The 25497-nt window shown below is 45.5% G+C and overlaps 1 protein-coding gene across 2 annotated transcripts in view; it reads right to left on the bottom strand.

The window, feature by feature from the left end:
* FGF12 (fibroblast growth factor 12) overlaps positions 1–15444 on the bottom strand; it is a 229301-nt gene extending 213857 nt beyond the window's left edge. The window contains exons 1-2 of one of the 2 annotated variants that reach the window (XM_040613763.1): positions 15310–15444; positions 15050–15198 (exon numbers count right to left, since the gene is read on the bottom strand). In XM_040613763.1, the coding sequence (XP_040469697.1) occupies positions 15050–15062 (13 nt within the window). In that variant the 5' untranslated portion in view covers positions 15063–15198; positions 15310–15444. Of the gene's footprint in view, positions 1–11513; positions 11612–15049; positions 15199–15309 lie in introns of those variants that run through there. The other variant, XM_040613765.1, reaches the window with a different exon arrangement.
* Between the last annotated feature and the right edge of the window lie 10053 nt (positions 15445–25497).

Genomic DNA, 25497 nt, shown 5'->3' with positions numbered 1-25497 from the left:
GGAGAACTGTATCTTCCACATAAGAAGTCTTCCTGTCTTTCATTAAGGATATGAATTTTCTGATGTTCTAGCTCACAGCATCATGGGAAAGGTTTTATTGTTAACTGTGCTAGAATGACAGTTCTCCCTGCACTTTAGAGGGTGACCTTGAACAACTCGTTTCTGCTCTGTGCCTCATTTTCCCTTGTAACACCAACAAATCTGTTGGCTTCCTTTTCGTAGCACTGATAACAATGAGTACAAAGAGGTATACAAAGTAGTGTCATACGTTACAAAGGCTGGAGTTTCATCATGCAGACTGATCTAAGGGGAGGAAAGAGTGGAGTCCAGCTGCCAGACTCTGCTCCAGAAGCCATGTGTCATTAGGAGAAAATACTGAAGTCAATGAGAACAAAGCTTTTGGGCTCTTTTGACAAAACATTAAATGTTATATGAACACGTGTCACCTGAACATCCTTGAGATGTTGAGTTGGTTTTGAACAGAAGTATCAAAACAATGCAGTCCAACACTGCTGAACTGACTTCTTCCATGTCCTACAAATTACCTATTCCTTTTTGTCTTAGTCTGGGCAAAAGCTAATATTGAAAAACTTGAACTTTCCAGGAGATGGGTCTTCCAAAAAGCCTGGAAGGCTTTGTCTTTGCCACTATTTCTAATTGACTGCTGGAACAGTTGCTGAATACGCATGGTGAGCCACGCTGCCCCAGAAGTGCTCTAACATTACTGTTGAAGCTGACACTGCTTGTTCCTGGCTGGGCTTTGTAAAAGAATAAAATGGAACATTTTCAGAAAAGGATTTTGATTTCCTGGGGCTCTACCCTGTACTGGTGAACTGGCTACGTTATTCAGACAGTGTCAAGTATAGAACGTTACAGGCATCTTTGCTTAGGCACCAGCAGCACAAATACAGATGCATAAGAGCCTGAGATGTTGACCTGAGATACGCCAGTTCTACTGAGTGGCAGAGGGAGGTGTACCAGAACAGGTATGAGAGCAGAAGTCAAAGAGAATGTGACAAAGCAAATACAGGAGAAGCACCCACTAATACCGACGCTTATTGACTTGGCTCCCTGGCTCCTCAACGATGGATGCACACTTCTACACAAGTATCTCTAACCAGTCCTGTGGCCCTGGTAGTGTTTGGCGAGATGGACACATTGGTCTCTCTGGAACAGTCCTAAATGCATCCACCACCCACAAAACCAAGCCAACTACTACCTGAGAGACTTCAAACATTAAAAGCAGCACAATTCTCATAATCCCCATAATTCAAAATTCCCAATCCCCGCCTTGTAGAAAGGTGATTAAACTAGCCACCTGTTAGAGGCGCACACATCCACACACAGCCCTGGGTAACTTCCTCCAGCCAAGATCCATAAGGAAAAGAAAGGAAACAATTACACAAAGAAAAATTTATCCATGTTCTTTTCTATATTACTGCAAATATTTGTCTTGGAAGATCTTTTTCTGCATGGAAAATGAGATTTACTGTGCATGGAAACTTTACAGATTATTAGCCCAAACCAGCTACACTATTTTAACCTTAAATAAGGTTACTAAATAACTTTATAGAACACCTGTAGATTTTAAAATTAAGAGATTACATGTGAGGTTCATAACTTTTTCATAACTCTATAAAGATTCTCTGATATTTAGAAGTACAAGATGTTTCATTTAAGTGAAATGTCTCTTATGCTGAAGGATTTAGATGCCACCAGAAAGTGTGTATTGATCAGGCCTTACCAGTAGAAAAAAATATTGGGAATTAGACAGAAGTCCTGTGTATCCCCAAAATGGTGCAAACAGATGAACAAGTCCTTCAGTTACAGCTAATAGAAATATTAGAAATACTGCATATGCAGTATAAAACGTAAAGAGGGCAGCGATGCACACTGGCATTCGATCGCATGCACTTGTAACTTCATTTACCATTCAAGGTAGTTTCCATCTGCTGAGCCTCACAGCAAACCAGCTATAAAGCAGTTATGGGCTCCCAATCTTCTGCCATCCCAACAAACGTGATATTGTAAAGCAGGTCCGGATCTGACAGCACAGGATGAGACGAAGATGTCATGCAGCATCAGATTGGCAATTGTAACAAAACAGTGACAGTTAGGTAGTCTTCTACTTCAGTCCCTTCATCTTTGTCTTTGTAAGGATGTCCCTCTGGAATACAGCACACAGATCAGTCTATAGGATACGGAACGTGTACAGAAATAGTTCTCAGACCTCTAGTTCTTCCAGGGCTTTCTGCATCACCATCTTTACTAAGGACAAGGGTAGGGCCTTTGACACACAGGAGGGACACTACCATACCAGACTACTGCCTAAACACACAGGCCTGACAGCACCCAAGAGGAGAAAACACAGAACAAAGCAACGTGGTACAACAGTGGTCACCTGGAAGAAAAAAAAACAAAACAAAACAAAAAAACCCAAGATGAAACAGAACAGAACCTAATGCCCTTGTCCATCCTGCCAAACAGATCAGATGTTCTCTCATCCTTCCATAATCTTTGTCCATCATTTAGGGTGCTGCAGCATGAATGCGTGCCTCCAGACCTGACACTATGCTCTTACCTTCCATTATTAAACGCTGCTGCTTGCTTTGTTGCCAAAGTGCTGAAAAACTATGAGGATCCATCAACTAAAAATAACTGGTAAACTTTGACTTTGCTAGTCATGATGGCAGCTGGCATGGGATGAATGTCTCCAATCAAACTCATCTGAGATGTTTCAGAGAGCACCTTTGAGATATGAACTTCAGAAAAAGGAAGAGGGACACTAACAGCACCCCACTAGGCTACAGGTAAACAGATGCTTTAGCAGTGAAATGGCTCAAAACCTTTTGGATTAGGAGGAGTAAACAAAACACGTTCATTCAGCAGCACAGACAGGGTTTAAAAGTGATTTCAACACGTGGAAAGTCAGAGGCAGGATTTAACCTTGAAACCCTGCTGCTCTGTATCATGCACTGCCTTATCACCAACCAGGCCTTCCAAAGCCCCCAGGCTCTCTGGCCAACACCACAACACCGAGATCTGGATCCAACCGATCGCAAACAGCAAATGCTACCCAAACAATGTCTCAGGGTAAGACTCTAAAACTAATTGGGTTCCTAATACAACTCCTACATAAGGTAATGAAGGCACCCAGCCCCAGAGCATACACAAACGTGTACTGTCCAGGCACCAGCCAACCCCCATTTAACAAAGTACAGAGCCATACTGCCATACACTCCCCATGCACAGCAACTCCATTAACCAGAGGCTTCTGTAGCCCTTCTCCCATCCTAGAGTACAGAGATAAGGGGTTGAACCCAGGTGATTTACAAGCTGGTGTCTTGAACTTGGCACAGCTGTGTGAAACTGGCTCTCCATCCCCACACATTTTTGCCAGCAGGGCCTGAGCAGAGAGCCAAGGGTTTCTTTTCCAGAGGAAAAGCTGATTTATTGCCTCACGTAGCTGTAACTAGCCCCTCCAGGAACAGGACCGACAGTCCAACAGGTCTCTCAGTGAAAAAGAAGGATCCAATACCAAACCCATCCAGGTTTGTCTTATATCAAGGGAGTTGACTGCCCATGCTTTGCTATTTCTGGATTGCTCTATCATCACCTGGGATCATAATTAGAGACAATCTGATTGCATTTTTCCCTCAAGGAGGGTATGTGAGCTTTTGAATTCATTAGACTCGGGGCATTCAGCAGCCATTGGCCAATAGCCACCTTGGTCACTATTTCTGGTACCCTGCAGCATCACTATAAGTATATATAGTTCATAGTTACTGGTGCCAACTGGGGCTATTCAGGCACATGGGGTGATAACCACATAGTTTACAAACCAAGACAACACTATGAGTGATGCTTTTTTGGTAAAGGTACAAGATATTCCACCCAGGTGAGGCCAGATCAGCCATCTTCATGGAACTAAATTTCACACAGCCTTGCAATGCATTTGAGCCAGCCAGTAACCATGGGCAAAGTATGGGCAGAATACTTGCAGCTGACATTTTCTGCATAGAAATACCTGAAGCAGTCAGTTGTAACACACAATTTCATGACCAGTTCTGTCCCAGGAAATTCCAAGGAAAAATATAAAGTTTTAAATGAAGCATCACTCTTTGTTATGTTTAAAATTAGATTTGTTCTATAATTTTTTTCCCCCCAAAGAAAATGTTTTAGTTTGAAATTGTTTTTAAATTATTTTACGAAGGACTGAAATTCAGTATTTTTGAAGAAGAATATACAGGCTTTCCTGGCTATATGGCTGTCCTTTGCTGGCAAACAGCGCTATTTCTCTTCTACAGAGGAAGTTAAAATGGAAAGCTGGGAACAATCATTTTGCTCCATACTTCAACAGATAGAAGAGCTATAAGGTTGATTAGAGAAATAATACAAGAACTAAAAACAATGATAAAGCTTTACGATCCATATGTACCTGCACCTGGAAAGGTCTTAAAAGCATCCCATGAAATCCACAGTCCCTCAGAGATCAGTAAGAGTTGGCTATAGCGATACCTCCTTACAAAAACAGCACGCAATAAAATTGTTTAGCTGAAAAACATGAGTCTTTAGTCTTGGTTGTACTGTTCATAACACCGCAGGCATTGATAAACTCTCACGGATCCAAGGCAGGAGCCACCAGTAACTGCAGAGTTCAGGAAGCCCTTGACTGGCCTGAATGGTAAGAAAAATATTGGATTCAATCTGATTCAGCACAGAAACTTCAGGACATGGGATTTTCTACAACATAGGAGACCTGATTTTTAGGTAGCTCCTTTGCAAACAGGAGGAAGAAGAGGTAGACTCTTACTTCTGTGTTCCTGACAAGCAGAGGACAGCCCAGAAGTGTCACATATCGTCTATTTCTAGACTGCTGACTACCCCTAAGGCTGAAGAGAAGCCCCTGACACTAAGAAGAGGGATGGCCCACAGGCAGGGAAACTGCAGAAGACAAAGCCTTTACACATCTGAGGACCCAGAAAGAACAGCAAAGCACCAAACACCTCCTGGGTGCCCCAGCCAGGCTTCAGGCCAAAGTCCAACTTACAGAATTGATAATAAGGTACAGGGGAGGGCCAGGAGTGGGACAAGTCCATCTCCATGGTCTTTCCTAATATTCTCCAAGCCAACAGCCCACCACCACCACTTTCAAGATAAGATGGAAACCTGCATTCAGGACACACTGTTTGGTTTGGATGACCAAATTGCTGTGCAGCTTCTGCGTGATAAAGACGACTTCAGCAAGACAAGAACAGTAAGGTGGCTGTACACCAGCCTTGCCTTTGAGATTACCAAATACAAACTCATGCTCCACATGAGCATAAACTCATTTCAGTGGTGGTGATGCTCGCTTTATCAGTGCTGGGATTCAGCAAGACTTTTCTGGACTCACTGTTCCTGAAAGCCTTTAAATAAAAAAGGAACTGCCTGTGTTTTCATATGTATAGCAGTGTGTCTATAACAGGCCATCAATCCAAAAATTCCTACTGACTTGCGCAGCACAGAGCATTGCTTGCACAGAAGATCCCCATGCATGCAAAGCTCAGCATCGGCCTCAATACCTTGTTCTCAGTTTCACAGACAGCAGAACACAGGGCTAAATTCTACACTCAGTTCTGCCATCGTCAACCTTAGGGTGATGCCACTGAAAGGACAATATAATCAAACTCAGTTATTTCTTACTATAAATAGTTAAGATTTTAAACACATTGTGTTCTTTGTCCCTATTTATTACCCGTGGCTGCACACTTGCATTGCTTCAGTATGCCAGGCTTGTCCTCACTGTTTCTGGGAACCTTCTAATCAAAGGAGGTGGAAAATTCAACCCTAGCTTCTTTTAAAAAAAAAAACAAACAAAAACTAAAGAAAAACACAACAAGAAAGTCTTACTGTTCCTGGATGTTGATTTTTTTGGGAGGTGAATGCACTATAAATACAGTTTAGGAAGCAAAGGCAGAGATGAATTATGCAAATAAAACTGACAGGTGATTCTAGATATCTGATACAATGCTCAGTAGTAACGGCAGAGACATGTCTCAGCACAGAGCCACTTGTTATAAGTGTAATTAATAGTCATTTTTAAGGTGGGGTGGATAATCTGACTTCTGAAGATACTATATAGCACTTTTAAAAGCAGTTGCTAACAAAAGCCTCAAAGCTATGTAATTTGTACTGCTTTCAAAGTGGCAAGAAGTAAAAGGTAATTAAGCTGTTAACTGTTTGTTATTTTAAAATCCCCTCAAACCAATATAAAATGACTTCTTTAAACCTTTACTACTTTTTTAAGTAGCAATAATTAAGGTCTAGAAGCATTTAAGTAGGTCTTACACCATATAATCAGTATTATTTCCATTGTGTTTTCAGAGAGGTAAGGCATTAGAGACCTGGCATTTGCCTACTGACCGGATGATGCATTTACCTACACAAGTGCAAATCCAGAGTAGCTCCACACACTTTATTTAAAATCTTGACTGGAAAAGACGACTCGGGACAGTGATTTTTAAACTTCTCTGCTGATTTCTCCCTCATTTCTCATATGGCAACAAAATGGCTACAATTTGCAGTATGTAATTTCTCCATTGGGACACACCGATAGGAATAAAAGGTTTAAATATTAACAGCTGGCTTCAACAATGCAATTATTTGACAATGTATGATACTGGTTAAGTCAGTCTCAGAATACCAGAAGGGCTGGTCAATACTAAAAGGGAACATGAATTTAAGGCTAGAAAACATTTGAAAAGCTCAGATTCGGCCTTCGAAGAGATCAAATAAGCTGGAAATATTATAGAAAGCAGGTCTTGCTGAGGAAGCTTATTCTGCTGTCAACTCAGTTATGCTGCAATGGCTTGTTAGTGTCAAATTAGCAAATCCAAGTCTTCCTTTATGTACAATTAATTTTTTGCCTCCATATACTAGAAGGTGCTGGATTTACTTTTTTCCTCATTTTGTGGACATGACTGCTGTTTCCCTGTCACTTAAATGCTAGTGGCTCCAACATGCTGTAAGAGACTGAATTTGGGGTTATTCTGAAGTGGCAGTGAAATGGATACTCTTGCATCGTAGCAAGCAAAGCGTATGCTCGTGCTTAAGTAAAGAATGAATTCCAACTGTATGTCTTTTCCCAGGCAAAGTTTCAGAAAACTAACCTGAATCTCAAAATAATATCACCTATGATGAAACGGTAATTCTGGACATCTGGAATATTTTGGTGTTCTGTGTTTGCTTTCTTACCATTCTAAAGCCATGGCTGCAAGATATTCTTAAGTGAAGGACCGGCAGGTTTTAAACTCTCTAAAGCTTTTCCCCAAAATAGACATTCCAGACTGCACATGAATAAAGGATGAAGCTCCAAGGGCTGTCCTTCAAAGCAGAAGTTTATTCCACTTCTGAATTTCATACAAGTTTGATCTTTCGTACTGCACAGACACCTGTAATTCTCTCCCACCCAAAAAAAAAAAAAAAAAATCACAGCCAAATTGCAGCCACAACATCTGGATCCAGCCTCCTCGATGCCTCAAGTAACGATAAACAGTCAGATATGAGAGGGAGGTAAAGACCAGTAATGTGAGTGGGAGGAGGAAGAGGCAGGATACAGAATTCAGAACCAGATTTAGAGCTCAAGCTCCTTGGCAGGGTTACGTCAGACACCAGCATCAGCTGGAAGAGACCTCAAGGTCTCTAGTCTACTCAAGCAAATGTTGAACACTATCACAACACTTGAGCATGCCCATCCTACCAACAACCCTTGGCTGGCTGTACTTTGAGAGCAAAATACAAATTAAAAAATCAGCAATAACACTTTATGTTGAAATAAGTATGGCATGAGACTTTGCGACCAGACAGGCTTCAATCTTCCTCAAGAGGTCTTCTTGCTTGTCAGCCTCTTTTGAGGATAGCATTTAATTCAAGGAAAGTGTTTTTGCATTAATAATACATTCTCAAAGACTGGGAAGCAAAGCAAATTTCCCTCATTATACCAATACAACATTCACCACTTTACAGCTTTTCGTCATAAACCCTCCAAGCAGCTGAGTTCAGTAAGTTAACGTTACCTACTAAAGGCTGACGGTAGGTAAAGCCAGTCCAAACCAGCTTCCAAAAGAGGGGTGAAACACAAGTGGAAGGAGCACAGCTCAAAAAAAAAGTGTCTTTCAAGTTAGAAATGCTATTCCATACTCCCCTGATTTCTTGCTGTGCGCTTGCTATTAAAAATAGCAAGCAAAGCGCCTTACTTCTGGAAGTTCACATCCTGATGCATACACAGCCCTCCCTCGGCCACGAGGCTCAAGGCACACTGCAGTATTGCTCCCGCACTCTATTGAGCGGTCATCATCTCAAGCCACAAGATCTCTACTGAAACATGACGACACCATAACCAGTTTAATTCAATCTGAAGAAAAAAGCCGTAGCTTTCAATGTGTATCCTGCATAAGCATCAAATCATAAGGTTCATCCAAATCTGGGACCTGGGAGAAGAAACTCAATGAATTAGCGTGATGATTTGTACTCTTATTGAGTATAAAGAAGACTTTAAAAAAGCAGGGATATAGGAGCTACAGAAAAAGGAAACGTCCTTGTATCACTGACAGGAAAATAGTAAGCTCTTCAATCATTTTAGTGTACCAGCGTTATTAAAATCTTTATATGTCAAGTGAAAACATTCATTATTATGCCCATCAGGAATATTTTTCATTGTCAAATTACTTTTTACCATGCTAATAAACACAAAGCTTTGCATGTAAAAAATAATCATGTTATCTCATTTATAGGTCAGAAGACACAGACAAAAATAGTTTCTGCAATTCTCCTTAAATAACTAGCTTTTGCATATCAAGTTTTATATGGCACATTAGAAATGAATGCAATTAAGACAGGATTTGAACAGCTGAATAGATAAGGAAAGATAAGAGCAGATAAGAAAAATCTTGCAGTAAGCTAAGCCTTTTGAAAAAAAATGCTTTGAAAAAATCAAGTTCATCTTTTGAATTTTCTGGACCCTGAATAAACTAAGGATGAAACAGCTGTATGCAGGTCATTACTCAAAGTATCCACAGATTATGTTTCCAGCCATTAGACATATAAATGGTATGTTAGAAAATGCATTAAATAAATAATCTTAAATTACTCCAGAATTTTATTCAGATTAAATGCAGCCTCCACAGCTCCCATGTAACTTGTGGAAGCGGGGTGGAGGAATTTGTCTGCTGCATTTTGTTAATAACCAGATTACTAAATCTTCCCCCCACTTCTATAACATTCAAGCCTGTTACTAGGGTCCTCTTTCCCCCTTTTTTTAGTAATGTGGTAGGTTTGTAGGTAGGAAGGAACATGAGCACGGCCACTTTTCCGTCCTCATCATGAGGTCCATCAGAGCACAGACACTTTCCTGGGTACCGTGTCTACAACCTCCAGCATCAGATAGGCTTGGGCCATTCTCCCATCCAGAACCTGCAGATGGATGCCTCTGGTATTTCAGCAGCTACCAACTAATTTTAATAAAGGTATTAGACTGTTACCTGCTCTTGTAGGTGGCAGCACAGGTTTGCTTATTTGCTAGTCCCACACAGCAACCTGAACTCTTACCATCTTTGAGCCCTCCCAGAACACAGTCGTATTTGTTTAAATTTTAATGTGATTTCTAATGTAAGAGAAACAGACTTTCATTTGCTTTCTGAAATACATGAAAGAATGCATGCAGTGCTAGCTTAGTGCCTTACACTCCCCTTCCTGCATCTTTCAGTGGAGGCTGTGTCTGAGGCACAGGACAAAGCAACCCGCGCAGTACCCCAGTCCAGCCTCAGGGATAAGGTGCTGAGGGGTCAGGCAGCCAAAGTGTTCCCCTGCTATATAGAAAACTGGTACCTATACAGAGATGCATAGCCTAGGGCGTGAGGGAGATACTAGAAAAGTCAGGCCATTTATTTACATCCCCAAATGTGCTTCCCCGAGTCAAACTTCAGGCAGCCAGTTTGAGAATGCTGGCTTCAGTAACATGTCCTGTATCTCACACTGCACATCACTGTGAAAGACAGAGAGCATGCAGCTACCTGCTCTATGGAAAGTGAGCTGCTCAGAGAAGCCTCTGACCACCTTGAGAGCAATGCAAGCATTCCCCAAAAAAGGGAACAGTTTCATAAGAAAAGTAACCATGCCACTACTTGGCTTACATTACAAAGAAGTAACCAAGATGACTTGTGCAACCCAGTCTTTTCCAAATCAATCTCCATTACTTAAACACACGTCTTCAACAATATGTGCTGCACTCACCTCTAAAATGCACAACGTGTCAGGAAGATGCGTGATGAGGAAGGTTTTGACATGAGCATTCCAAAGAGCTTCAGAACACAAGATACAGCTGGGATCACTAAGATCTTTCCTTTGATCATTGAAGAAAGCCGTGAAGGTGGGACAGTGCACAGCAATCTCCAGAACTGCGTGTTCTCACTTGCCACCTTCTCTCACCTTGTCCACAAAGCCCGTCCACAATCCTAACATTCATCAGCTCTTGTTGGGTTTTGATCACAGGTTCAAGGTGAAGATCCTGTCCTTTACAAGCATAGCATGCAGACAGCTGCGCAGGGAAAGCTGGCCCAGGGTGCTGGGTCTGGCCAAGGAAGTTTCAGGGCAGCTCTGGCAGGGAGAGATGGATCAAACCACCTTGGCCATCCACATATCCACAAGACAGTAAGATGCAAAGAGCTCAGACCCGTTTGCTAGTCCCAGGAAGGGCAACCCTGTGCCCTAAGTAATCTGGATCTTACTGCTGTTTTACAGGAGCCCATTTAAAGACCTGAACATTGCATGTCGGTGAATGACAGCACCATGGCTTTTCTGCAGAAGCAAAAAGCCTGCTCCCAGCATTTGTGACTGTAAAGAAAACATGACTCAGATAGCACTACCGTGGCAGCATCTGCCTGGGACAGTCACTCTGCAGAGATGTTCTCTGCATCCATCTCCTCAAAGCACTGATGCTTTGGGACTGTCCAGCAGAAGAGCTGTAAGGCTTCTGCCACACAGCCTTCTGAGCACGAGGATGATGTCCCTGAGGGAAGACCCACCGCACAGAAGATGTCTCTCCAACCTGACACTGCTATCCAATAGAGCGGGACCATGGCTCAGAGGACTGACAAGAACACCTCCAGATCTCAGTGGGGTAGCCAACAACATGCTTTAGCTTTGCTGTCCCAGTAGACAAGCCCTGCTGTGTTTCTGAGCTAACAGCACGCATCCTGTGCTGTCAGGAGTCTGCCCTGCACCCAGGTGATGAAACCTCACCAGGGCCACCAGCACCCAGCACTGACCTCCAGGGAGAACAGAGCACCAAGAACTGGCTGGGCCCTTGCAGAAGAGCCCAGTAGGCAGCATGCCCCTGCCCCCCATGCAACATTGACACATTGACACATCCAATCTCCACCTCAGACAAAACAGTAGTAATATGCCTTTTCTCCCTCACTGCCAAAAAAAGCGATTTCCCTGTGTCTTCAGGATTACAGAAAAGAGTATAGCACCTTCGGAGGAAGGGAGCTCTCCCTGCAGCAGGGCTAACCTGCAGTCCCTCTCCGCTCCATCCAGAAGCCCAGGGATACATTCCACACTGTGCAGCTTGCCTCTTGCTTGGTTGATTTCTTTCCTAGCCTCCGAGTCTGAACATCACTGTGTGACGTTCCATCCCCTGCTAAGCGTCTAACTGTAACTGAAGAATCTGGCAAGTGACCAAGTATCCTTTAACCTCCACATTAACTATTGTTAGCTTTGGCAAAGCCCAGCTTCTGGGATGCCTGGTGTGGTATCGCTTACTGCTGCAGCCTACAGAACTGCTGTAGTGGTGAGATTCAGAAAACAGGGATCAGGTAGCAGATGCAAAGCAGTCCTCACCCACAACGCCCTCCCTTCCTCCATTGCCTAATGGGCTTTGGGAGCAGCTACAACTTTTAAGCATCTCACTGCTGGAAAAGGTTTGGAGGCAGCGAATGTGCAAAGTCAGTCAAAGAAGCTGTAAGTTAGATGAGGCCAAATGTTACTTTTAGATCACCAAGATGTGTTGGTAACATTGCAGCTCCATAAAGTGCTGCTACAATTATTTATCTTCTTGGAGTCAGGAAGAAAGATGTTCATGTCTAGCCAGGTTTGACTGTTGGAAGAAGGCACCACCTCCTCCTCAGCCCACACCAGGACCCTCTTGCTTGCACTCTTACTGCAACAGTCCTAACAAGAGTAAAGTCTTTAGTCCTGCACCCCACTGCACAAGAACTAGGATATGTCCTTTCATTCTCATGAATGAGTCCAATCAGTGCAATCAGCTATGGCTGCTCTGAGCAGCACTTGAGATAGGTCTTCAGCAATTATTTTTTTTTATTTTTTTAACAGAGGACTGCAAGCTTTGTAAAGCATCAGCACCAGCCACAGACAACCAAGTCATCCTGGGATGGCAAATCCTAGGCAGAAAAGTCCACAGCAGTCACCAGGAACAGCTGAATTCAGGGACCAGAAGGTAGGTTTTCTTAAACAGACTTTATGTTGCTTAATATAGCACACACTCTTCCCCAGTATCTGCATAACGCTGAGTTTGAAATGTTCTAAGATTTGCACCAAGGAAGACTGGAGGGGTGGGAGAAGGGCTGCAGGAGGAAGCATTTCAAAAGCAAGTGATGACTTCAGTGAAACACTGTCTACAAGCAGCAGTCCCATAAAACAGGACTTGCAATGCAGAGGCTTGGTTAGTAATGAAAATAAAATGTAAACAAGTCCTCAGTAAGGCAATGCAGTTGCAAGCCCATCTAGGATTAATCATAAAAGCTGAAGATGTGAAGGGCTTAGGCTGGCCCATACCTGCCCTCTGGGGAGACATCCTGCATTGTGCCTCGCTATATGCGTACACAGAATCAGTCCATTAGATCCGCACATCATAGGCCTTCTCAAACTACTCCAACACTAAGCGAGTTTCAAGGATTACTTCAGTGCCAACACAACTGGATTCCTGCTGTGAACAGACTTCTGCCTTCTAGTTCTCCCATCGAGATGCCAAAGTTGCTTGTCTATTGCCTTTAAGGTCATCTCTACTTTGGAGCTGTCCCGTTCTGGCGCCTTGATTTCTGCTGGGTTTGCTCTAAACATCCCTTTTTTCTGCACAGATAGAGGAAACCCAGGGAGTATTTGTTCCCCACCTCCACCTCATCAAGGAAAATCTCTGGTAAGAGCAAACTGCTGAGATTTATTTTATTATTTTATTTTCCCCAAAGATTACAGTGTAGTGACTCTTGGTGTTGTCTCACCCCTAATAACCTTTTTGCCAAAGCCAAGAGCCTGGGAACACAGGCTGCTGTGCAGCCCATCTCGCAACTAATGAACACAAGTACCAGTGGCCCAAAAGGCTGCCTTGTTCAGCTGCTCATCGCCAACTCAGGCAGTGACTGCACCGTAACAGCCACTATCTGTTTTCACAAGATAGTAATCAGGTGATGCACTCTCAGGTGCTGCTTCTGCCACCAGCTAGCTGGACCCTTTTTCTTTCATTTTACTGCAGATGTTACCTTTCTGCCCCCTGCCCAACCCCAGCTACATGAGCTCTATCATAAGTTCCACAGAGCTTTTTGCCTGCTTGCGTAGTGCATGACAAGGCACATAACGTGTTATACGAAAGTCACAGTCTATTTGTTTCACATCAAGACATGTACCAGTAGGGCATTCAAAAAAGTAAACGTGTCCCGTCCCAGGTTAACTGTGAAAACAGTGTGGATAATCAAGAAAAATAGTGATGGTAACGTGACTGCTGTAAGCTTCTCACCCAAGTCAAGTCTTTGCAGGTGCACTTTCTTAAAAGAGGTACTTACCTGTCCTCAAACCCTGTTAATGCTATTGATCACTGCCCACAAGAATCTGTACTTTATAGGACATACTGCCTCCATATGATTGAAATAGCTTCCTTCCTTAATCAGCATATAATCAGATATTCCCACACAGGAGAACTATAGCCCTGATTGACAAGACAGTTACAAAAATAAACCTGAGGTTTAAATATAGCTTGCTCAACTCCCTGGAAGGTATGTAGTATTGTGTTATACAAGTCCACCGTCATTTTCCTTGAATTAATATAGTCCATATTCTCCCACTGCCTTGATCTCTACCAATTAAACAGCCACCAGTTTTGTGTTATACAGGAGAGCTGGCAGCTAGGGTTAGGTGGGAATGGCAACAGCAAGTAGCCTTCCCTCTGCATGGGCTGACTTACCATTGATACTTGCTTGGCAATTAACACACAGAGATTTTGAGTTCATGTACCAGTTGAATGTGTGATGTCTGATGCAACGGTAGAGGTAGATAAGTAAATAAGCATGCAGGACTACATAGCTATGTATGGAAACAAAATATACATGCCCAACATGAAGGGATATATTTGGGTAAGCTCTACATCTCTTCGTATGCAAACATACGAGGTAGAGGGGAAATCATTAAATATTGCCTGCCTTTCTGGGGTGGGCAGTTCAATAGCACAATACTCGTTGCATTTGCCCCAATCTATCAGGATGTTCTGATGTGTTAAATATGCAACGTAATGAGGGCAGAGCTCTACAGCCCTGTTCTTCTCGTTTCAGAAAAAAACTGTGTTTTTTTTTTTAAAAAAAAAACAAACATTCTAATCACGAAATGCTTTTCATCTCTTAAAAACCTCCCCATTGCTGACTGACTAAAAAAACCATGGGACAGACCTCATATTTATTATGCAAATCCTTAGCATTAAGAAAACAAATCACCAACTAACATCTGTCTCACCCTAAAGGGAAATAAATAAATTATATAAAAAAAAAAAGGGACCACAAACACACAGCCCAAACCACCACCCTTCGCCACACTCCGCTACGCCACCGGCCGAATACCACCCGCTGGCGTGGGAAGGGCAGCGCCTCCCCGAGCCCGCTTCCCTGCCGGTGCTGCAATGTACCTACCACAGCGGCACGGCACGGCACGGCTGCTCCCGGCCCCGTGCCGCGCTCCCGGCCCGGCCACTGCGGTCCTTCCGCCGCCCCCCCCCCGCGCCCCGACCCACCTTTCCCTTCCATCGCGGAGCCTTGCGGGCGCCGGGAAGTTGCCGGAAGACGCGCTCCCTCCTCAGCCGAAAGCCCCGAGAGCCCGGCGGGCAGAGCCGGCCGCCGCTGCCTGCTCCGCGATGGGGACGGCGCCGACACAGCCTCGGAGCTGCAAGCAAGCAAGCGGCGGGGGAGACGGCGTGAGCCGCCGGGCCCCCCGCACCCCCGCCACGGGGGAAGCGGCGCGGAGCGGAGCGCGGCCGCGGGGGGAGCGCGTTACCTGGGCGCCGGCGGGAGCTGTCCCTGGCGGAGCGGTGCTGCGGGGGCGAGTGGCTCCGCGGCCCGCCGCGCTGCCTGGCACCGCCCGCATGCGCGCCCCGCCCGCGCCCCGCCTCCGCGGCCCGCACCGCGGCACCGCCGGGCCCCCTGCTGCGGGCTCCGCGGGGCGCGCACGGGGAGCGGCCGCACGCCCCGGCCCCTCGCCCCGCCGCCCGGCCCGTCGCGTTACGCAACGCGGGCGCCAGCACCCGCCGGCCCGTTGCGGGAGCCCCGCCAGGGCGCCCCTTCCCCAGGCGGGCGCGACCCGGGGGCGGCATCTGTGCGGCACGGCTGCTGCAGGCACCGGGGCCGCTCCCCCAGGTGGTGGGTGCGCCGCCAGCCCCCGGACCACTTCCCTCAAACCGGCGGGGTCAGGGGACCACCGCGCTCGCCCCAGCCTGCCTGTGCCGCTGAGCCCACAGCACCTGCAGACGTGGAGAGGTTCTCTTCCCAGATGCCCAGTCTCAGGTTCAGGCCTTCCCTGGCTGTGTTTTTTCAAGATTAATTATGCTGATTCATAAAACATCCGCCTCACGGCTAGTTTGTGCTTCTCTGCTTTTGCATCCAGCCCCTGGATTTTGTTTCTCCCTTGGCTTAATAAGATAAGCACTCTCCTGCTCGTGAGAAGTTGAAAAAACATTCACCGCCGGGTGCGGGATCAAGTCACTTCTTCAGAGAGCATGGATTGGACTCCTTAAGTTCATCCCTGGTAAGGAAGTTTCTCCACACCAGAATTATTCCGGTAGCTCTTAAGTTTTTCCAGATTTTTCAGCTTTGGTGCAACGGGTATGGTAAAACCCAGCTCTGTGCTTATTTTATGATTAGTGTTACTGAAAAAACAGCTCAAGGCATCCACTGTGCTGGGAGCTGCACACGCAGAGGAGAGATGGCTCCGGCACTGCATAAGTTCCTGAACACAGGAGCAGCAATTCCTCTCTCCTGCTGTTTCCTTATACATCCTGGTGTTTACATTCTCCTTCTCATCTACAGCCCAGTACCGGCAAACCAGTCACTGCAACCCATCCTGCAGACACTGCCTAGAGGCTTTACCTATCCCAGAGCAGAACCCTGGACTCTTTATGGAAGAGAACATCGTGTCCACAATCCCACCTGCGTACGCTGTCCAGGCAGCTCCGAACACCGCTTGCTCCCATCTCAGCTACCACCCCACCAGCTGGCAGGGTACTTCAGTTAGAGATGGTGTCTTAGTGCAAGAACATGCCCCTGAAAATGAACTAGAAACAGCCCAGCTGGGTGAAGACCCGTCACATAAAGTTCACACAGTAAACTTGTAGGAGCCAGTTAATAAATCGTATGCTATCACAAAGAATAACATTACTTTCATTTTATTTCCAGACTGAACATTCAGGTTCTATAGGTGAGCTTTGACTCAAAATGCACTATAAAAGAACTGACAAAGCAGACTTAGACTTTATGACTTGACCAAAGGTTGAAGTAAATTTCTATTGTTTCTTCAGTTTCTTTCATTGACTGGTGGGATCCTATTTCCCCATTGCTATGTCTTTATCCACCATCAATGCCAAAGTGACCAGACTACGCTTCCAGGGCCAACCTGTGTGCTACTTTGGAAAAGCAAAGGAACAATAACTCTTTCAAGGTCTATTAGTCCTTACTAATGGTCCAAAATGCAATCAGAATATACAGTAGAGTGCTCAATAACTCCTCAGCCAGTTCTTTTAAAACTCCAGGACTCAAGTTATCAACTCCCACAGGTTAAACCCAGACAAACTCCCAGAGGACGTTAAGGTTCCTGGCATCCAAGTTCAAGAACAATTTTCAACAGGAGGAAGTGAGGGCAAAGAAACACCCTAGCTTTTAAGGTACGCCCAGGCTAGTTACCAAGAACATAATCTGAGGCACCATTTGTAATATCAGACCAAGGGACCAAGAGACTCCTTTCAAAGCTGTGTGCTCCCTGCAAAGCTAAAAGCCATCAATAATTCAGCTTCACAGAAAAATCTGGGAGACAGTTCCTAGCTGCAAGCATCAGGCTGAGCCCCACTGCCATGGGAATACGTGAAAACCAACTTTCCCAAACATAGGAAATATATTTTTCCAGTGTCCTGAAAGGGACAGGCACAACATGCTCTCCATTTGCAAAGGTAGGCTGCTTTCTTCTAGAGTTTTTCTTTATGCAGGTTCTCTTCAATGGAGAAGTACGTGAATTAGGAGTTCAGAGGGTTGCCCTTGGGGAGTAAGGCAAAACAAACATTTCTGTTGATTTTTGGTTTGCTTTTGAGCTCTAAAGCATTTCTTCCTTTGAGGTAACAGCAGGTAGGTGCATAGTTCAAGCAAAACACCCAAATCCACCAATCCACACACTCATTTTCAATCACAGTTTATCAGATGTCTTTCTGGGTCACATGTGGGACATCACAAGTTCCATTCCAGGTCATGAAACCATCACAAAGCCTTTGAGGTAACACGTTCTTAAAATAAAAAGGCAGCTTGAAGAGAGAAGGCCCTCCTGATGCAGAACACAGACAAAGCCTCTTCAAGGCTTCTCTCCTCAATACAAAGAAGCAAACTCAAGGGAACAAATCCAGTGGGTATTTTCCCCTCCCTTGCCATTTACAGGCCACCTTTCAAACTACTTCTCAGTAGAAAGGAATATAATATGGGCTGTGCTTTACTCTGGATTTCAACCATGAATCCTGCATTAGAGTATCAAACAAGCCGGACCAGCTTGAGGTAATCACTGGTTCTCCTCTAGCCCCTCAGGAAAGTCAGATCTGTGTCTACCGTGGCTTTGCATATAACAAGCATCAAACAAAGATACACACATTAGTGACATCTCAGTAGTGCACCAAGTTGTTCTCAAAACCGCAGAGACACAAAGCATTGCAGCACTTGAGAGATGCAGATGTGCTAAGCCCAGACTCCTTCCCATCCACACATTTTCAGCCAAAGTGGAAGGAGAGCTTCTCAAGCACCACTCTCCTGTACCACATGGCTGCCAGGGGTGCTTCCCTTGCTTGCCAGCTGTTTTCCTCACATGTTCAAGCTCTCAAAGTGAGCCGATATCACGGTACAAATAAGAAGGTGGCTCAGTTCAGGCATAAACCACCCTGTGCAGACCCTCCTCTTCATAATGCTTCAGTATGTCCTTGGCCAGGTCATGGCATGGAGATTACTATTTGGGAAAGGCAGAATTATTCACCCTTGATATTAGTCCTGAGTTGTCTGTGTGGGGCTGCCAGTACAGAGCTTCTTCAGGGCCACCTGCACTGTTCGATCAGCAGGACTTTTGCCCAGCACACACTACTGGAGACCTGCCCGCCCCACCAGACCAACACGCTTTGGTCAAGAGCGGTCTACAGAGCTGCTCCCTCGCCCCAGCGGTACCAGGATAGCGTACAGGGAGGTAAGGTCTCTGCTTGGCAGAGAGGAGCTCAGCCTGTACAAACGAGAGGGAACAGCAAGTGCTCGGTCTGGCTGCTCTCGCATGGCGCTCCAGAGGTAGAAATATTAACCAGGCCTCCAGTCCCTAAGGAACCTGCTGGTTCTCCCATTGATGGTGGATGCTGGGCAGAGCCCACCACCTGTGGCAGTCGGTGCTGCCTGCCACCTTCCCACATCTCACCTCTGGAAGCGGCTGGCTTAGGAGCAACCCCAAGCACAGGCATGTAAAAGCCAAGTGGTCATTTTGGCATTGCTGCAGACAGTAAGCCCACATGATGTTCATACGTGGTCTCCCAGCTGCTGCTGCTCCTGCCCATCTGCTACCCTGGCACAGTGCCTCCTTGTCTAGAGGAAACCTCCATTCACGAGGGCAGAATCACCAGCCAGCTTGCAAGGTCGTGCATGTAGCCACACACACACTGCCATGTCTGCGTGAGGCTGGATGTGCCAGGAGGAAGCAGATCAGTGGTGGTATTTCATCTGCTCAGCCCCGGTTTCTGGTGGTGACCATCCAAAATGGCATCAGGCACAGAGGCACAATCTCAAGTGCCAAGGGACCCAGCTTCTGTACCAAGCTCGGCACAAAACTGGCCATAAGCCAGCTTTGGCGGTTCTTTGATTTCAAGGGAGTGTGAATCTAGGTACCAAGGTGTCAGCCTGTTCTCAAACTGCCCGTAAGGAGCTTCAGCACCCAGATCAGACTTCCCAGCTAGAGAGAGCTGCTCTCACTGCAGGCAGCAGACAGGCACTTGTCCTGCCCAGAGCTTAAAGACGGTGTTCCTTAACAACAACGAACAGCTCAATCAAAAAGGAGTTGCACTGGGTTCTGACCAAGGGGAAGGAAATAACTATGAACCTTGATGTTCAGTGTGGGTCTAAGCTTGAAACCAGCTGCAATGGGGAGCAGGACTCAGCCAAGTGCTTCTGGAAGTTCTTTTTTTGGACTCCAAAGCATCTATTCTCCAAATTGGCATCGTTAGCTAACTGCCATCGTTAGCCAGCAGAACAGATTTCTTTAGGACAGAAAACAAAACAGCTCTGTACCACACCATGCTCAGAAGATGTCCACGTGCCATGAGCTGTGCTCAGATAAGCACAAGCCAAAGCAGCAGGTTCCAAGAAAGTAGGCCATGACACAGCAGCAGCAGGAAGGACCTCTAACACTACTGAAAAAGTAAAGAACACAGTGGGGGAAGAGAGGAGTAAACAGGTACTAGAAGGTTTTTTTTATATAGGTAGAGTAAAATACAAAGAACATTCTACAAGCTGTAATCCAGCACCCTGAGGATGACATACTTAGCTTCTGATTATGAAGAAAAACAATTACTACATCATCAGCTGATGTCACTTCCTTACATCATCAAAGTAGTTGCTAGAAGCATAGCTTAAGTCTATCAGGAGCTGGGGTGTGGAACAAAGACTAAAGAAAGCCACAACCATTGAGCAAGTACAGTCAATTTAATCACATAAAATTATTGATCAAATGCTGTTGAGATTCATCAGTCAGTATTATATTAATAAAGGAAAAAAGCACCAAAGTCACAAAAGTACCAAAACAAGGGAGTAGTTTTGCAATTACTTGTAACTAACTTAAATTATTGAGGAAGAAAGTCACAGATGGAGGTAACCATCTTGTATTGACACAGAGGAAGGTCTTTTGAGCACCAGCATTGGCCTAGTAGAGTACCACCAGCTTTCTTCTGCTACTGTTCTTCATCAACATCCATGTACACCCATTGACATTGACAAGAGTCTTGATGACAGCTTCAATGGTAGTTGAATCTCATCCAAAAAGCTCAACTCCCAGTTTTAGTTTTCTGTGAGGTACTGAGCACCCTGAACTCCAAGTCCAGGGAAGCTGGAGGTTGTTCTCAGGCCTTGCAGCAAAATATTTGTGTTTTCAGGGCTAGCTCTCAGACTCTCTGAGATCCACCCCAGACTTCTAGTTATTCGGTCTGGTAAATAAACTCACCTCCCCTGCCAAGTGGGGACAGGGAGGAAGGTGTCTGAAGTCAGGTTGCTATACCTTTATAAAAGCTGAAGATTTTCATGTAAAAAGGAAAAATACAAAAAGCTGCTGGATAGAGCTACTCAAGCACTGGCCCCTTTTTGACTTGATTAAAAAAGGTAATTATGTATGTTTGGAATGCTTTACAAGGAAAAAATACCCAAACCATCACAGGGCAGAGGCAGGAAGGGTCTTCCTGATGGCAGCTCAGCCCTCCAAAGAGCCAGGTGCTCAAATGCTTGCAGGAATAGACTATTTAACTTAAAATGCTATTTGCCTATGCCTGTTTCCTACAACAACAAACTATTAGCTCATCACTACTCTACAGCCATCAGGGCTGAGTAACATTCTTATTCTTTACCTGGTATTTCAGGAAATCATAGCAGACTGACCTCTGCTGAGGCCCAAATCCCTGGAGGCAATTTCTTTGCCTTATTCCTACCATGGAAGAGCCATTTCTAGAGCACCAAACTCCACCTCAGACTCCACAGTCCTGCAAGGCAGGTATTGAATGGGGACTGACACCCATCAAAATCCTGTGCATGTGCCAGGCTCTTCCAGTGTTGCTGAGGTAGGGGACAAGCAGAGCCTTGGGCACAGAGTAATCTCCTATTTGACTCCAACATTTTTTTTTCCACTTGCCTACATTTACCCTGCTCATTTTAATGCTGTGTTTTCCAGAACCGTACAAACTAACAAATGCAATAAAGCCTGCAGAGCCAAGACCATTAGCATCAGTGTATTCGTAGTGCAGCCTTCTCGTGCCTCAGGGAATCAGATCTTTCTGTGATAATTCAAGCTGAAACACAGAGTTTGTCCAAATACAAGAGGCAGATAAGTGCTGTTTGATACCAGCACCACTGACAGCCATTTGGCCAGACCAGTTCAGAGCTTGAATTTCACTTGGCAGATATAACAAAAAAATATTGAGAAGTGAAATTCATATAAAAGTGAAATGTCATAGAAAACAAGGGGAAGAGGAGTGAAGAAAGGAGAAGGGCTGAGCTCTCCCCTCAAAAATCAAATCCACAGGAACAGACAGAATCCACAGAGCACCTTCACCCCTGACACGAAAGGCTGCAAGCTAAGGGGACACCTCTTCACGCCTCTAGAAGAAACCTGACCACTGAAGTGAATATTCTAAGTTTTGCCTTGCCTGGGTGAAGCCTGACCCCTAAAGCCATTTCAACCTACACCAGCTTCCAGCAGCTCTGCAATGTGAAGATGATGATGTTTTCTGCTCCAGTGTCTTTTTTAAGTGGGATATAAACTATGTGGTGAGTATATGAACTCTTGTGACAACCTAGATTGAGCTGCAAGGACAACACTTCCCTTGAAGGTAGAGGGGTCTGGCACCGACAGGAAAGCACCAGTCAGACCCAGAATACCCATGAAGACTAATTTAAAGCTCAGGGAACCGTGGTTTCCAACCAGCACAGTATCCAGAAATGGACTTGAGCTGCCACCTGTTCCCCAGTCTGCCAGACACAGGCAAACTTCAATGGATTCTTTAATAAACCTACCAAGATACTGCCTACCTCTGATCTTCTCTGCTGAGGCTTTGCTTCTAGAAAAGCTTGGTGGGTTTGTTTGATTTGCTTATACACATACGTAGCAATTTCTTTAAGCCTTGCTTTCCGTGATTGGTGGGATCTCATTGAATCCATCCCAGAAGCCTGGGCTGCAACCAACCCAAGCAGTGTGAAAACCACTATGCCTGACCCTGAAAGGATGAAAACCATTTGGAGGCTCTTGCTTGCTCCCCCCTTGGCAGCTGTGGCCACACTATGGCCAAGAGGTGCAGGGGAGTTCCAGCTGCATCACACATCTGCACAACCAAACCACACACCTTTAACACAGGACTTGCAGAGCATGACTGCTTAGAAGGAGCTCAGCTTTACCTGGTCAGTACAACCCTTCTCCTTGCCATAGGTGGAGTAAACATAGCAACCTGTAGTGTTTTCCAAACATTGCAGTGGCATCTTCTAAGTGACAGTTAAATATAAATGTAGAAAAATAGTGGAGATTCAAGGAAGAATCTGGGATTATACTCAGTGTAACCAGCAAGTTATTTAAATCTTGTTCACGCTACAGCAGTTTTCCATTTCTGCTCTTGTTGCAGACCTTACAGCAAGGGATGAAGCAAGGCTGAGATCATGGGCAGCATGTGTAACCTCCTGCCAGTTAGATGTTCAAATGGACTACAGCCAGCGTAGCACTGAGTTGGAAGAACCACATGCTACTGTGCAGATTCTTCCTTTAGTCTACAGAGTCCACCACACATTAAGTATAAAAGATTGTTTTCCCATCACGGAGAGCTGCCCAGGTTGGGTTTCTGAGGTCTTTTCAAGAGCCAGGTCCAGAAAGTGCTCAACTTACCACCTAGACAGGATCAGAAAGACTCATGTTTCTCTGCCTGAATTCCAGCTTTGCCCTTGAAGACCCTGCTCTGGCCCAGAAGCCCTGGCATAGCAGAGCTTTTTAGCTGTGTCAGTGCTGCACAAACCTGCCATGCAGACCAGAACTGGACATGACAGCCAGCTGAGAGGATATGTCAAGGAGCACAGTCCTGCCAGTACCCATCCCAGCCGTGCCCACAGCTGATCTCCATGTGTTTCAGGAGGGTCAGAACAGAATCGCTATGGTCCTTCCCCAGGATCACATTTTCTACTGCACATAAAATTAGTCTTTCATCCTCAGCATTTCTAGAACCCTTTTCTTAGTGACTGATGAGGTAAAAGGGTATTTATGTTTCTTAGTCAAAGCGGTTATCTTTCCAAACTAAAATACCAGAACTAAGCAGCAAGCTTTAGCAAACAGTGCTAAGAGGATATTCCTCTCTTGTCAGAGGAGCAGCTGTGCAGAGAATGAATGGTGGGAAGAAGAAAATAGCTCCTTGGGCATTTTTTACAGTATTTGCTGCATTAGTGGTTGGCTGTACAGAAACACAACTCCAAGAGATATTTTCCTAAGCTAGGGAAAGGGCCACCTTGGAAGCAACATTCAGCATAGACACGAGGATCCTGACATCACTCCCATCAAGGGGGAAAAACAGTGTCAGTAATGAGGGTTTGTGTGGTGTGGAAGAAGGAAGGTATGCATTAAAATAGCTATGACCTGAGAATCCAGTGACATGAGGCAAGTGACACACAGGTTGAGGGCCTAATGGCAACATCTATTCTCACTGGAAAAGCAGGAAGGGACTGGAGGTGAGGGAACACTGAAGGGCTCTGCCCTAAGACTGAAGCAAATAGCTGCATCTTTACAGAGATCCTCAAGATAGACCTGTCTCCTCCTGTTCTCAGACTGAGAAGAGGTGACAAGGCAACCACAAAGGTAATTTACTGCTTGGATGAGATCAGTTAAACAAGATGTAAAGGAAGGAGAGAAAGTGCCCAAGGACAGAGTGATATGGGACACTTGTACAAATTTAGACTGGAAAAGGCCAAAAGGGAAGAACAGCATCCTCCAAGGGACACTGTGGAAGACAGTCTAGGGAGGCAAGGGAAGAACAGAGGAAGAACATCCCAAGTGCTAAGAGTAAGGACAGGGGAGGAAAGAAGGGCTGACTGATGAAGGTACTTTGCAAGTCAAGGTGCAGAGATAGGCTGTATTTAGAGAAACACGTGGGGGCTTGCATACGAAGTTTGTTTTGGAAGGAAGAGCTGCCAGAAGAGAGGGTGGACTGAAGGGGAAGAATAACAGCATGGATAAGAATAGATACATGGAGTCTGGGAGTTGAGAGAAGGTGCCTGTGCTCACATCCAAGAGACAAGGACAAGAAAGGGGCGCACATCATCTCGAATTTCTTCTTAAACTTAGAAGAAGATTTTGGTCAGAAAAAGAAATGAAGGCAGAGGAGGAGGGTTTGGACTGACTCAAGGTGGCAGGAAGCCAGTTGTGACTGAATCCCCTGCCAGGAAGAAAGCTAGAGAAGGAAAACTATTTAGTCAGCAAGGTGGCAAAACTGGAAAAGTTTAACACCACCAGCATGGCAATAGGATTTGAAACCCTCCAAGCAACAGCAGCAGAGGAAGCCAAGGCTAGAGTGAACTAGGACTGGGAATTAACAAGCTCCACATTGCGGTGGGATGAGAAGACAAGAAGTTCAGGATGACAGGGCGTCAACTGTAGCAATCAAAAGGACAGACAGCAAGGAAATAAGAAGGTGCAATGTCAAGGCTGAGAGCAGCAGAAACACCAAGTGATGGGACGTGCAGCCAACTGGCAGCAGCAAAAAAAAGCCAGCAGCAACAGCAAGTAGGAAAAGCAATGAGGTTGTTTTCCAGTGGGAAGATGTTTCCTGCCAGCACCAAGAAAGCACCAGCTGGCAAACAGCTCCAAAATAAAAGCATTTGCTGGAAACACTTACTGATCCTGAAGATTCCCCTTGTCATGAATATGTAAGCAACAAAATCACCTCCTCAATGCGGTGCTCAGGGTGCCACCTCTAAGGGGACAGCACCAGGTAGGAGTCGTGCTGAACTGAAACACCCTGGGCCGGCGCACACAGACTCCTTCCCCAGGCAGCCCTCCAGCCTGCGAGCTCCAGCTAAGCCATCTCCCCCGTTCCCGGCTGCAGCCCTCCCACACGCACGAAGCATCGCAATCCTGGCATCTGCACGCAGACATGAGCCACATTTGCCACATGGAGGAAAGCTGTCACCTCCCTGCCCAGCACCCAGGCTTGCCATTGCCACCTGCTATTCCTCCCCTTCC

Source organism: Falco naumanni, chromosome 13, assembly GCF_017639655.2.
Source record: "Falco naumanni isolate bFalNau1 chromosome 13, bFalNau1.pat, whole genome shotgun sequence".
Classification (NCBI taxonomy): Eukaryota; Metazoa; Chordata; class Aves; order Falconiformes; family Falconidae; genus Falco; species Falco naumanni.
This window is presented reverse-complemented; position numbering and strand designations above follow the sequence as displayed.